This window comes from Microcebus murinus, chromosome 21, assembly GCF_040939455.1.
Source record: "Microcebus murinus isolate Inina chromosome 21, M.murinus_Inina_mat1.0, whole genome shotgun sequence".
NCBI lineage: Eukaryota > Metazoa > Chordata > Mammalia > Primates > Cheirogaleidae > Microcebus > Microcebus murinus.
In genome coordinates this window covers 12,825,540-12,840,132 of record NC_134124.1, presented here as the reverse complement: position 1 = coordinate 12,840,132, position 14,593 = coordinate 12,825,540, and the positions used below count along the sequence as shown (strand labels likewise).

General features: G+C 37.5%; 1 protein-coding gene across 4 annotated transcripts in view; it reads right to left on the bottom strand.

Moving 5' to 3' along the window:
• The window catches only part of RBM27 (RNA binding motif protein 27), a 76,771-nt gene that overhangs the window by 55,854 nt on the left and 6,324 nt on the right, over positions 1-14,593 (bottom strand). For all 4 annotated transcript variants that reach the window (XM_075996170.1, XM_075996171.1, XM_012774168.3 and 1 more), the window contains exons 2-3: positions 7,192-7,310; positions 780-904 (exon numbers count right to left, since the gene is read on the bottom strand). In XM_075996170.1, the coding sequence (XP_075852285.1) occupies positions 780-904; positions 7,192-7,310 (244 nt within the window). The remainder of the gene's footprint in view (positions 1-779; positions 905-7,191; positions 7,311-14,593) is intronic.

The following is a 14,593-nucleotide window of genomic DNA, read 5'->3' as shown; positions in this document are numbered from 1 at the left end:
AATATAATAAAGACAAATATTAGAAAATATTTATGTGTCAAGCACTAAACTAGGAACTACTTACATGTATGTACATAAAATCTCATTTAATCCTCAATAAGTACTACCATAATTCTCACTTTACTCATGTGAAAGTGAGGCAGAGAACTTGTTATAGAGCTGCTATTTTAACTCACGAAACCTAATTATAGAATCCACATTCTCATTGTATACTATATTTTCTGTATATAAAAGGAATTACAAATGAACTCTAAAATTTTTTTCTTGGTTCAAACAATTAGGTTACCATCTATAATCATGTTTTTGTACTTTAATATTGTAAAACATTTAAAAAATTTTCCTTCCAATGTTGACAGTAATGCTTATAATTACATTTAACTATTTTACAAACCCTATACAGTTAAAAAGAGTAAATGGTTTCTCCATATACATGAAAATGTATTATCTGATGATTTCTCTTGAGGTTTTATTAATCCTTTACTTTCAGTCAAGTGTCTATATTTAACAAAGTTTTCTTTTTCCAGAAGTCCTAGATAAGATTTCTCTGAACTCTTTAATATTACTAAAATATTTCTTGGATTTCTAAACAAGTTATCTGAATTTTTCCAACTCTGTAAGTCAAAGGAACTAAGAAATCCTGATAAAGAATCACCACTATACCTAAAACTAAGAAACTTCAAGCAATAGACAATTATTTCTAAAAGGCTCAACTTCCAACTAAGGATACTGGTGATAGGATCTAAGAAGCTCTCAAAAGCACAAGAAAAATTTTGTATTACCTCTTCTTTAATTTCTTCTTTTTCTTGGACCAGTGGTTTTGGCTCAGGCTTAACTGGTTCCAAAGGTGGAAGGTAGTTCTTAGTATAGAGACTTTCAAATAGCTTGTCCACAAAACCTGAAGTTTCTAAGGAGAAAAAATAATAAATTTAAGTGTTACACAAAAGAAAACAAATGTCTGACAACAAAACTGTTACAAAACCTTAGGAACAAGAGACTAAAATGGAGTCCTACATTATGGAAGAGAAATCCATTTCCAGGTTTTTAAATCCTTCTAAAATACCTCAAAAATGATAGAAATGTAAGATTATTTGTTGGAGTATGTGACAGCAAAAGGTCAGAAACAAATTTCCATGAATAAGAGTCTAGTTAAATAAATTATGAGACAATTATACAACAGAATAAACAGCAACTATAATGAGTGCTGATAATCCTAAACCTCAAAAGATATAAGTAAATATGTGTGTTTTTATCTATATAAAGAAACTGAAAGGATACAGAAACTGGCAAAATTGTGTACTACAGGCGGGAAAGGGGCAAATGTGGAACAGGTTAGAGAGACTTTCATGGTATGCCTTCATATTGTTGGATTAAATGCACTGCCTGCCCACTCAAACAATTTAACTGAAAACTTTTAGGTCATTAAATATGAAATGTCTGATTTCAAATCAAAAGTATAGTTTATTATATCTCAAAACAAGAAGCAGTACAATTAATCAAAGTATGTGGCTAAACTATCAACAGTTTTGCCACCTTTTTTTTTTTTTTTTGAGAAAGACTCTCTTTGTTACCCAGGCTAGAGTGAGTGCCGTGGTGTCAGCCTAGCTCACAGCAACCTCAAACTCCTGGGCTCAAGCAATCCTGCTGCCTCAGCCTCCCGAGTAGCTGGGACTATAGACATGCACCACCATGCCCAGCTAATTTTTTTCTATATATATTAGTTGTCCAATTAATTTCCTTCTATGTATAGTAGAGAGGGGCCTCACTCTTGCTCAGGCTCGTTTTGAACTCTGACCTCGAGCAATCCACCCACCTTGGCCTGCCAGAGTGCTAAGATTACAGGTGTGAGCCACCACGCCCAGCCACCATTAGTGTTTTTTGATGAATATTCAGTTTTGAATCATGTTTCAGCACTTTATCTTTATCCAACCATTGTGCCAAATGCTTGCGATTGTCAAAAAGAATCCATTTTTCATAACATGTAACAATACGGTATAGAAATGGCTCTCTCTACTTTACGTTGTGACGGCAAAGAAAGGCAAGCTTCAAGACCATTTCTCTTTTGACTCTTTTTTTTTTTTGAGACAGAGTCTCACTTTTGTTGCCCAGGCTAGAGTGAGTGCCGTGGCCTCAGCCTAGCTCACAGCAACCTCAAACTCCTGGGCTCAAGTGATCCTCCTGTCTCAGCCTTCCGAGTAGCTGGGACTACAGGCATGCACCACCATGCCCGGCTAATTTTTTTGGCATATATACTTTTAGTTGGTCAATTAATTTCTTTCTATTTTTAGTAGAGACGGGGTCTCGCTCAGGCTGGTTTCGAACTCCCGACCTCAAGCAATCCGCCCGCCTCGGCCTCCCAAAGTGCTAGGATTACAGGCGTGAGCCACCATGCCCGGCCTCTTTTGACTCTTGTTTAATTCATGCGTCATGCAGAACCCATTTATCCAGCTTCTTTACCTTGCTAATTTGTTACAAATGGTCCAATATTGTTGGAATAGTTATGTCAAACCTTGCTGCTAATTCATGCGCGTGCGTGTGTGTGTGTAGGTTGAGATGAATTACCTTCCACTACAGCTTTCAGGTCATCATTATCCACCTTGGTCTCGGGTCACCTACAAGGCTCATTTTCAAGATTAAAATCACCAGAACAGGCTGTGCGCAGTGGCTCACCCCTGTAATCCTAGCACTCTGGAAGGCCGAGGTGGGCGGATTGCTTGAGGTCAGGAGTTCAAAACCAGCCTGAGCAAGAGTGAGACCCCATCTCTACTATAAATACAAAAAAATTAATTGGCCAACTAATATATATAGAAAAAAAATTAGCCGGGTATGGTGGCACATGCCTGTGGTCCCAGCTACTTGGGAGGCTGAGGCAGGAGGATTGCTTGAGCCCAGGAGTTTGAGGTTGCTGTGAGCTAAGCTGACGCTACGACACTCACTCTAGCCTGGGCAACAAAGTAAGACTGTCTCAAAAAAAAAAAAAAAAATCACCACAACAGAACTTTTCAAACCACCAATGTACTGTGCATTCATTATCCACACCCTTCTCAAACACTTTGTTGGTATTTCAAGTTGTGTGTGCTGCATTGGTTCCACGATGGACTGAACTCATATTTGAAATAACATGAATTTTTTTGACTTATCCATGCTTTCACAAAAATTGCTCTAAAAAATTTTCAAAGATAATCACAAGCTAAAATGTGCATTTGAAAGAGTGAGGATGTACCTTCACAATAAAAATAAAACAAGAAATGACAAAGTGAAATGTCAGATATCAACTGTCAAACTTAGTACTTAAGGAAATCGGACATTTCATACTTAATAACCTAGTATTTTTTTTTAAATCAGTTGAAATATAATTGACAGGAAAATTATATGAAAGTAACTTTTTGTGTTTTATTTCAAAGACTGCACTACTTTAAAACTTTTTCATACTAACTGAATGAGAGAACCAGATGAATTTACTAAAAGTATAAATGTCAAAATATTTATACTGTCTTATTAAAACCAAATTTAAATAACTTTTATTGGTCCTAACCTAAGGAACAGCTGAAGAGCATATTAAAAGCATAATACAGGCTCTATTCACACTGCAATTATTATACTTTCTACATAAAAGCTATTTCTGAATTGTCAAATTACCTTCTCTTCAGAAAAGCATCTTCTTATAAACTTTATACTAATTTGTGTAGTAAGCATTATTTCATGATTATAAAACTGTTAGCTCTTATTACATATCTTAAGACAAAAACTTAATTAGGCCCTTCAAAAGCCTTTCTGAACAAAAGACTTCCTTTTTACGCTTCTTTATTAAAAACAAAATTTACAACATGCATTCCTTTTGTAATTTAAAGACGCACAGCCCAATTTTTAGAAAATGAAGAAAAACATCTACACATCTAACATTAATATTCAAGATATACTATTAAGTTTTTTAAAAGCATATTAAAATAGAGTGTATTCATTTACTACTACTTTTTTTTTTCTTTTTTAAGAGACAGCGGTCTGGCTCTGATGCTCAGGCTAGAGTAAGGTAGCACGATCAGCTCACAGCAGCCGAACTCCTAGGCTCAAGCAATCCTCCCCCCTCAGCCTCCCAAGCAGCTGGGACTACAAACATGTGCCACCATACCTGGCTAATATTTTTATTTTTTGTAGAGACTGGGTCTCACTATGTTGCCCAGGCTGGTCTTGAACTCCTGGCTTCATGTGATCCTCCTGCCTTGGCCTTTCTCTCAAAGTGCTAGAATTATAGCCCACTGCTAATACTACTTTATTTTTTTTTTTATATGTTTATTCTTTCTTTTTTTATTTTAATTTTTTTTTTCTCTTTTCATGATTAGGGTATCCTTAGATAATACTACTTTAAAATGTAATATAAACACAGGCATAAGTCTAGAGCTTCACTGTCCAATATGGTAGCCACTAGCTACATGTGACTTTTTAAATTTGAGTTCAAAACTTAATTTAATTTAAAATTGAATTTAAAAATCTATTTCTCAGCCATATTAACCACATTTCAAATGCTCAATAGCCACATCTGGCTAATGGCTACTGAACTGCATGGTACACATACAGACCATATCATTGCCTAAAGTTCTATTGAACAGTTCTAGTTGAGAAAGACATACACGAGCAGATAACACTGATTTTTGTCTCTGGTGGCTAATTTATGATTACTTTCTTCTCCTTTTTAAAATGCATTTTATAAGTCAGGCGAGGTGCCTAGGATTATAGGCAGAATCCTAGCACTCTGGGAGGCCGAGGAAGGCAGATCACTCAAGGTCAGGAGTTCGAAACCAGCCTGAGCAAGAGCGAGACCCCGTCTCTACTATAAATAGAAAGAAATTAATTGGCCAACTAATATATATACAAAAAAAATTAGCCGGGCATGGTGGTGCATGCCTGTAGTCCCAGCTACTTGGGAGGCTGAGGCAGGAGGATCACTTGAGCCCAGGAGTTTGAGGTTGCTGTGAGCTAGGCTGACGCCACGGCACTCACTCTAGCCTGGGCAACAAAGCGAGACTCTGTCTCAAAAAAAAAAAAAAAAAAGAAAACACTCATTGGTCAGATGAAGGTCCATAAAAAAATAAAAATAAAAAAAAAAAAAAAAAAGAAAACACTCATTTGTACTGGGGAGGAATTCTGTATTAGCTATTGGTTTTGTTTTGTTTACAAAGAAAGGCATAAGATGCATGCAAAAAATATGTAATCCTGTGTTTTAGATTAAGAAGCCATATGTACGCTTTTTTTCTTCAGTAGAGCATATCTTCTCATCACCAACAGCTAGTTTTTTTTATAGACAGGGTCTCGCTCTGTTGTCCAAGTTGGCATACAGCTGCCAAATCACAGCTCACTGTAACCTCAACCTCCTGGACACACAAGCAATCTTCTTGGCTCAGCCCCTCAAATAGCTAGGAAAACAAGCAAGTGCCACCATGCCTGGCTAATTTTTTAATTTTTTTTGTAGAGATGGGGTCTTGCTTGTTGCCCAGGCTAATCCCAAACTTCCAGCCTCCCAAAGCACTGGGATTACAGACATGAGCAACCACACCCAGCCACCAATATCTAGATTAACCAATAATTATTATTCATATTCCTGTTCATCCATTCAACAATATTTACTAACATCTTCTATGTGCCAAGCACTGCAGGATCTAAGTCTTCACTCTTAAAAAAAGGAAAGACAAACAAGGGGGTGGGGGAGGGGCAAACATGATGGGAGTGACAAGTACCACAAAAAGAACAAAACAGAGTTGGAATGAGAAAAGAGTAAATGGAGACATGGGGTATAATATATTGCATGTAGGGAGCTCAGGGGAAATTGCTCTGAGAAGATGACATTTGAAAAGAGACCAGAAAAAAGTGAAGGGGGAATCCTCGTTTCAGGCAAGGGTACAGTGAGTTCAAAGGCCCTGAGTTGGGAACATGTATACTTTATTCAAAAAGCAGTCAGGTGGTCCAACGTGGCTAGAGTGAAACAAGTGAGGGTGAGTGGTAGGAGATGAGGCCAGAGCAGTAACAGGGAAAACTTCAAGAAAGCTCTCTAGACCACAGAAAGGACTTTGGTAAGAAGATGGGAAGTTAAAGGCACAAGGAGATGATGATCATGCCCATCTCTTCTAAGATATCAAGAAGCCCCAGCAGGCCGGGCGCGGTGGCTCACGCCTGTAATCCTAGCTCTCTGGGAGGCCGAGGCGGGCGGATTGCTCGAGGTCAGGAGTTCGAAACCAGCCTGAGCAAGAGTGAGACCCCGTCTCTACTATAAATAGAAAGAAATTAATTGGCCAACTAATATATATATACAAAAAAAAAAAAAAATTAGCCGGGCATGGTGGCGCATGCCTGTAGTCCCAGCTACTTGGGAGGCTGAGGCAGGAGGATTGCTTGAGCCCAGGAGTTTGAGGTTGCTGTGAGCTAGACTGACGCTACGGCACTCACTCTAGCCTGGGCAATAAAGTGAGACTCTGTCTCAAAAAAAAAAAAAAAAAAAAGGCCGGGCGCTGTGGCTCACGCCTGTAATCCTAGCTCTTGGGAGGCCGAGGCGGGCGGATTGCTCAAGGTCAGGAGTTCAAAACCAGCCTGAGCAAGAGCGAGACCCCGTCTCTACTATAAATAGAAAGAATTTAATTGGCCAACTGATATATATATAAAAAATTAGCCGGGCATGGTGGCGCATGCCTGTAGTCCCAGCTACTCGGGAGGCTGAGGCAGAAGGATCACTCAAGCCCAGGAGTTTGAGGTTGCTGTGAGCTAGGCTGACGCCACGGCACTCACTCTAGCCTGGACAACAAAGTGAGACTCTGTCTCAAAAAAAAAAAAAAAAAAAAAAAGAAGCCCCAGCAAAGAAGGGAAAAAACAGATAGGTTCATTGTCTTAACGAACAGCAAGAATACGCAGCTTCATTATCTTAAAACTGTTACCCCTCAACTATCAGGTAGACTCTACCAAAAGCTGCAAATAACCTAGTCACTGAAAAAGCATCAGAGCTGCCACTGACTCAATATAGGAAAGCAGCAAAGAAGGGAAAAAATCAGTTCTGCCAAAACACATGATAAATAATTAAGCATGAGTGGGTATATTCAAGTAGTCAAAGGACCCTGACTACCTATCAAGCTTACGTCTTCAAGACTTTTCAGGAAGTTTTAAATTCAAAATCTTTACCTAAAGACTTGGTTGAAGGCCCATAGTAATTACCTTTTTGTAAAAAGACATCAAGTTGATCAGCACAAAAGGCTTTCAATTCTTTCTCAGGTTTGTCCTTCTTGACCAGTGCTACAACATAGTTGGCTAAGGCTGAAGGGTCAGCATCACATCTATTTAGACAAAGAGAAAACAGAAATTTAAAAATACATTTTTTTCAAACAGTGGTATAATTAATGAAGTCACTCCTATTTTGGAAAACCAAAGATCAAAACTTTATTTTAAAAAGTGACTGCAAACACAGGCAACTAAAATAATAAACAGCATATCTATACTGTAAGTAAGATTTTCCCTTTCTTTTTTTTTTTTTTTTGAGACAGAGTCTCGCTTTGTTGCCCAGGCTAGAGTGAGTGCCGTGGCGTCAGCCTAGCTCACAGCAACCTCAAACTCCTGGGCTCGAGTGATCCTTCTGCCTCAGCCTCCCGGGTAGCTGGGACTACAGGCATGCGCCACCATGCCCAGCTAATTTTTTTATATATATATCAGTTGGCCAATTAATTTGTTTCTATTTATAGTAGAGACGGGGTCTCGCTCTTGCTCAGGCTGGTTTTGAACTCCTGACCTTGAGCAATCCGCCCGTCTCGGCCTCCCAAGAGCTAGGATTACAGGCGTGAGCCACAGCGCCCGGCCAGATTTTCCCTTTCTGTTTATTTCTATAAAATAACTAGTCCGTCTCCTATTTTTGAGGTTCTAATTAAACCAAGTATCATGGACCAGGTCTACATTTATTTGCTCTTTCAGTGGTAGTAGGGAAAGGGTGGTAATTGACTCCTAGGTTGCTGTTTGGCTCCCAGCCTCTGGAAGCACTGTAAAAAACACCTTGAGGAAATACCTGTTCTATATGACCAATAAGGAAAAAGCAAGGAGAAGGGATAGGACAGCTTTTTCCTCTCTTCAAGGCACTAGCATCTAAAAATGGCTATCAACACCACTGCTAATCTTTTAATGAGTATCTTAAAGATCTTTTTTAAAAGGGAGAACATGAGAAGGATGGTACCTTAAATATTACTGGGAAATGCTTTAGCAGCTTTAAGTAAGAAAGAACAAGGCCGGGTGTGGTGGCTCACGCCTGTAATCCTAGCACTCTGGGAGGCCGAGGTGGGCGGATTGCTCGAGGTCAGGAGTTCAAAACCAGCCTCAGCAAGAGGGAGACCCCGTCTCTACTATAAATAGAAAGAAAATTAATTGGCCAACTAATATATAGAAAAAATTAGCCAGGCATGGTGGCGCATGCCTGTAGTCCCAGCTACTCGGGAGGCTGAGGCAGAAGGATTGCTTGAGCCCAGGAGTTTGAGGTTGCTGTGAGTTAGGCTGACGCCACGGCACTCACTCTAGCCTGGACAACAAAGCGAGACTCTGTCTCAAAAAAAAAAAAAAAAAAGAACAGATTTAGGGGCTAGAAACAGAAAGGAGAAGATAAATAGTCAAAGGGGGGCAAACATAACTTTTATCTACTTCACATTTTTTTTAGTCAGTAGTGACCTATGACCTAAGTGACTATGATGCTCAAAATCATCTCCTATCCCAAGGCAGCACACGATCTTTGGGTTGTCAACTCCTGATGTATAGAAATCTGTCAGACATTTTATCTACATCACATGAAACTAAGTTTTCATGGTGTAAATATACATTAATATGTAATATATTATATATATGTAATATTCTAGATTTCCCGATAAATGCATATTTATCTAACATATATCCTTTATGGCAATGGTACCCAACCTTTTTGGCACCAGGGACTGTTTTCATGGGAGAAATTTTTCCACAGACTGGGGAGGGGGGATGGTTTCAGGATGATTCAAGTGCATTACATTTATTGTATACTTTATTTCTATTATTATTACATTGTAATATATAATGAAATAATTATGCAACTCACCATAGGTTGCTATGTGCTACTGTACTGAGGACCCCTGCTTTATGGTTTCATAGGTTGTTATGAAGATCAAATTAAAAAATTCAGAATGACATTAAATAAAATCATTATGCAAGGAAAGTGATTGTATCTCTATAAAACACTATTCAAATCTAACTGATCTTGTTCTATAATCCTTGAGCCTCCACTGTCAACCAGAAAGTTAAAAAGTTTCAGCTCAAAGCTGTCAATCACATTTCCAACAAGTTTACGAGATTAGTAAATAAAAGACAAACCAAGTACCAGCATATCCTCCTAGTTTTTATTTTTAATGTTCATAATTCAATAAAGTTTTTTTCATTGCCAATATCAACACTGTCACGGCAAAGGGTGGCTCTTTAAATGCTCAAGCACCAAATTCTGAGACAGAGAAAATGTTAATGATTGCCAATTTTACAAAACTCAGATCTAATTTTTAAAAAATTACGAGCAATGGTCAAAGTGCTAGGAGAAATCGTGAGTGTCAAAGATGATGCGTTACGTATTAAAAATATGCAATTTAAAAGGAAGTCAACATTTTTCTTAGGTAAAAAATATAAATTACATTTTGGAGAAACTATAAACAGATCACCTTAGTAAGTCCAAATGCTAACTTCTAAAAATCAATATACACATATTATATAGTTGAATTTGCTAAGAGAGTAGATCTTAAGTGTCCTCACTACAAAAAAAGATGGTAACTATTCAAGGAAATAAATATGATACATAGCTTGATTGTAGTAATTATTTCACAGTGTGTATATCAAAACACCACATTGTACACCTTAAATATATACAAATACATATATCTAAAAAGAAAACTTTTAATTAAAAAATAGTGAATATGTAGCATTTCTATCTTTAAAAAATACTACACATGCTATGCTCACCTTCGCTATTCTATAAACACCTTAAAATAGAGATGGGTAGGTAGATTTAGTTTTACCCCTGAGAATGATAAGATGTTTGATCAGTTTAGTTCTAATCAATATTCAGATGCAGAGGAGGGGGGCGAATTACATTTCCACCTATAAGTAAGTTCAGATCCTGGATAGAGATATTCTACTATAGAAGAGGATTTAGAAAAATAAATAAGAATGGTATAAAATGGCAATGTTATTTTCTCTGGTGGTGTAAGAACCTTCAAGGAGTCTCATGATCTGGAAGGTATAATGCTAAGTATGGACATGAAACACAGTCAAAACATCCAGGCTACTAGATAAATGGAATAGGTTTTAACAAACCCAGATATTTTTTTATATATATTTAGTATTCTGACTCTAAAAAATAAATGCAGATTTTGGTTGCTTCTGATGAAATACATTTTGATGTGATGGTGTCAAAAATCAAGATGAAGGCCGGGAGCGGTGGCTCACGCCTGTAATCCCAGCACTCTGGGAGGCTGAGGCGGGCGGATTGCTCAAGGTCAGGAGTTCAAAACCACCCTGAGCAAGAGCAAGACCCCGTCTCTACTATAAATAGAAAGAAATTAGTTGGCCAACTAATATATAGAAAAAATTAGCCGGGCATGGTGGCACATGCCTGTAGTCCCAGCTACTCGGGAGGCTGAGGCAGCAGGATCGCTTCAGCCTAGGAGTTTGAGGTTGCTGTGAGCTAGGCTGATGCCACGGCACTCACTCTAGCCTGGGCAACAAAGTCAGACTCTGTCTCAAAAAAAAAAAAAAAAATCAAGATGAAGAGTTATACGATAAAGTAAAAAAATACTAGACTCCAGGAAAAAAGAATGATCACAGAATCTAAACATTTGTTTAATGACTGTTAATAACTGATACTTAGAATTCTGCACCAAATACAAAAGCATGTTTATAGCCAAAATAATAGGGTCATTTAAATTTAATAGCTCTTAAGACATATCCACAAAGTACACTATGAAGAAAATCAGTCTAAAATAATAAGTCACACTAATTGAATGATGAAACTTAAATAGGTTGGGGAATTCTGTGCTGTAATTTTCTAGACTTTTAAGATTATTCTTACTTATTCTTACACACTGACCTCTTCCTGTAAAATCTTTAAAAGCTAACAAATATCATACTGTAGTTCTGGTACTAATGCTAATATAGTAGCTCAACAAGACTTCCAGAAGTGTGTCACAGAAATCTGAGCATGACTAAGACCCTTGGTAGAGTACAAGACAAATGCAAGACTGCTTTACTCCCTCCAAAATCATCACTTCTTACTTCTCTTACCCAAAAACAAGTACCCAAGAAGGGTAGTTAAAACCTTTTAGCTATTTATTTGGAACCAAGGCTCATGGGACTCCATTTCTGTTTAACTACCTTATAGTCCTTACAAGTGTATTTTGGAATGAAAGAGATTTTAAAAATTTGGATCCACATTAAATATACATGTTTCTAGACAAAAAGAGGCTTCTATTATATGAAAGAGATTAGAAAAGGTAATAATACCCATCTTAAATTGCTAATCTACTATAGAGTCAACTAAATTTGTAAAGATAAATTAAGTGATCCATTCAAGACCAGCCACACAGCACACCTGTGGAACTGCAATTCCACACACATAAAATCTATTTTATAACACAAATGCTTTTGTAATGTATATCTCCATGAAAAATTAATATATCCTAAGTTTCAACTAATAGTTACCTTTTAGTTAAAATGAAGAATCTACAAAAGAAATTTCCTAAAGATTAATGTTAAGTTACAAATGATTCCTTAATATTCACATCTTGTATAATAACATTATAAGAACATATTTCAATTATCTTTGAAGTTATTTAAAAAATAAAATCAATTAGAATGAATGTTCATTAGGGGAAGTTGACAGAAATACTGCCCTAAAAATGCCTTATCTATAAAAACCTCAAATTTATCTTTCCCCCTTTTAATGAACTCCCCATTGTACGTATATTACACATCTGCTCAACTGGCAAATCAGCTTTACGCAAGATTTCAGATATATATTCAATACTAAGATCAAAAAGTAAAGGTCCTACCTTTGGCCCCAAGCCAAGAAACACTACTGAAAAACCATTACAGTCTATTTGGTTTAGGAAAAAAGCCAAGACTACTTAGACCTTTTTCTCTTTCAGAAAAGTTTACCTATTTCTGAATATGGGTGTAACTTTAAGTTCTTAGTGTGATCTTTGTTTCAGAGGTAAGACAACTAATAAATGTGCTAATGAGTCACAGAAAAAAAAAAAAACACCCTGATCCTAATATGTATCAACAGCCATTAGAAATGTTCATATTCTTTGGCCAGTAGTTATATTTATGGGAAACTAGACTAAGGAAATAAAGGCAAATATAGGAAATACTATTAGCACCTACAGACACTAAAAAATATATATTTATTGTACAGCATTACTTTTAACAAAAACGTAGAATCAAGAAAACCATTCTCTTATTGTTGGCTATTTGTGAATATTGGGCATCCAAAGTGATGGTTATAAAAGCCATACACAAACATGAAAAATGCTTCTGATGTAGTGTCAAAGAAATCAAGATACAAAATTTTACATTGAGTCCAATTATAGATTCATAAAAGTTCATACACACAAGAAAAACTGAGGCCGGGCGTGGTGGCTCACGCCTGTTATCCTAGCACTCTGGGAGGCCGAGGCGGGTGGATTGCTCAAGACCAGGAGTTTGAAACCAGCCTGAGCAAGAGCGAGACCCCGTCTCTACTACAAATAGAAAGAAATTAATTGGCCAACTAATATATATAGAAAAAAATCAGCTGGGCATGGTGGCGCATTCCTGTAGTCCCAGCTACTCCGGAGGCTGAGGCAGAAGGATTGCTTGAGCCCAGGAGTTTGAGGTTGCTATGAGCTAGGCTGACGCCATGGCACTCACTCTAGCCTGGGCAACAGAGTGAGACTCTGTCTCAAAAAAAAAAAAAAAAAAAAAAAAAAGAAAGAAAAAAAACTGAAAATATCCACAAATAATTTTTTCTCTTTTCTGTATTTTCCGTAATGCAATAAATGTAATAAAGGTAATATAATAAAATACTTTTATTTTTAATTTAATAGAATGAAAGTACATTTAAAAAAAAGTCTGACTCTGAGATCTGTGTTCAGATTATTCCCTTGCTAAGACAGTACTGGAAAAAAATAAGTAAAAATGGAGTAGATCTTAGAACTTGTTAATACATATTAAAGATATTCAAATACTGGTACTTCTACTTCTTTTCAAATGAAAGCTTTCTGTCTTAGTCCATTTGGGCTGTAATAACAAAATACCTTAGACTGGGTACTTTATAAATAAAATTTTATTGCTCACAGTTTTCAAGGCTGGGAAGTCCAAGATTAAGGTGCTGGCAAATTCAGTGTCTGATGAAGGCCCATTCCTCCTAGATGGTGCCTTCTGTGGCCCCATATGGCAACAAGAAGGGCTGTCTCCAGTCTCTTTTACACAGGCACTAATTCCACTCATGAGGGCTCTGCCCATTCATGACCTATCACCTCCAAAAGGCCCCACCTCTTTTTTTTTTCTTTTTTTTAAGAGATAGGGTCTTACTCTGTTGCCCAGGCTTGAGTGCTCTGGCATGATCACAGCACACTAAAACCTTGAACTCCTCAGCTTAGGCGATCCTCCCACCTCAGCCTCCTGAGTAGCTAGACCCACAGACATGTGCCACAATTCCCAGCTAATTTTAAATTGTTTTTAGAGACAGGATCTTGCTATGTTGCCCAGGCTGGTGTCAAATTCTTGGCCTCAAGCAATCCTCCTGCCTCAGTCTCCCAAAGTGCTGAGATTACAGGTGTGTGCCTCCATGCCCAGGTAAGGCCCCATCTCTTAATACTATCACTTTGTGGATTAAGTTCAAGCATGAATTTTAGGGGACATCAACATACCTTAGTACTTTCATCTTCCCCTCAATTATTAATAATTAGGGTCGTTCATGAATGACCATGATGTGGAAGAAATATCCCTAGATTTATTTGGGGGAAAAAATATATACACATGTCTGTCAATTTGTAGCCACCACCTAAAATATTCACAAAATTAGACTATTAAAAAAAAAAAAAAGATCCTTCTGAGTTGGTTGTGGTTAAGAAAAAAAAAAAAAAAAAAGACATGGTCATGTGCAGTGGCTTATGCTTGTGATCCCAGCACCTAGGGAGGCTGAGGCAGGAGGATGGTTGAAGGCCAGCTGGGCAACATAGCAAAACCCTGTCTACAAAAAATTTTAAAAATTAGCTGGGCAAGGTGGCCGTGCCTATAGCCCTAGCTACTTGGGAGGCTGAGGTGGAAGGATTGCTTGAGCCCGAGTTCCAGGCTGTAGTAAGCTATGATCACACCACTGCACTCTAGCCCTGGGTGACAGAGCAAGACCTTGCCTCTTAAAAAAACACAGCAAACAAAAAACCCCCTTACTTTTCTAATTGTCAACTAATCTAAATATACATATAAACATGTTCATTCATTTAAACATTTACTGAGTGTTTACTAAGCATCAAGCATCTTGCTTGGTAATGAAATTACTTTGAGTAAGACAAACCTTGCCCTGTAGTCA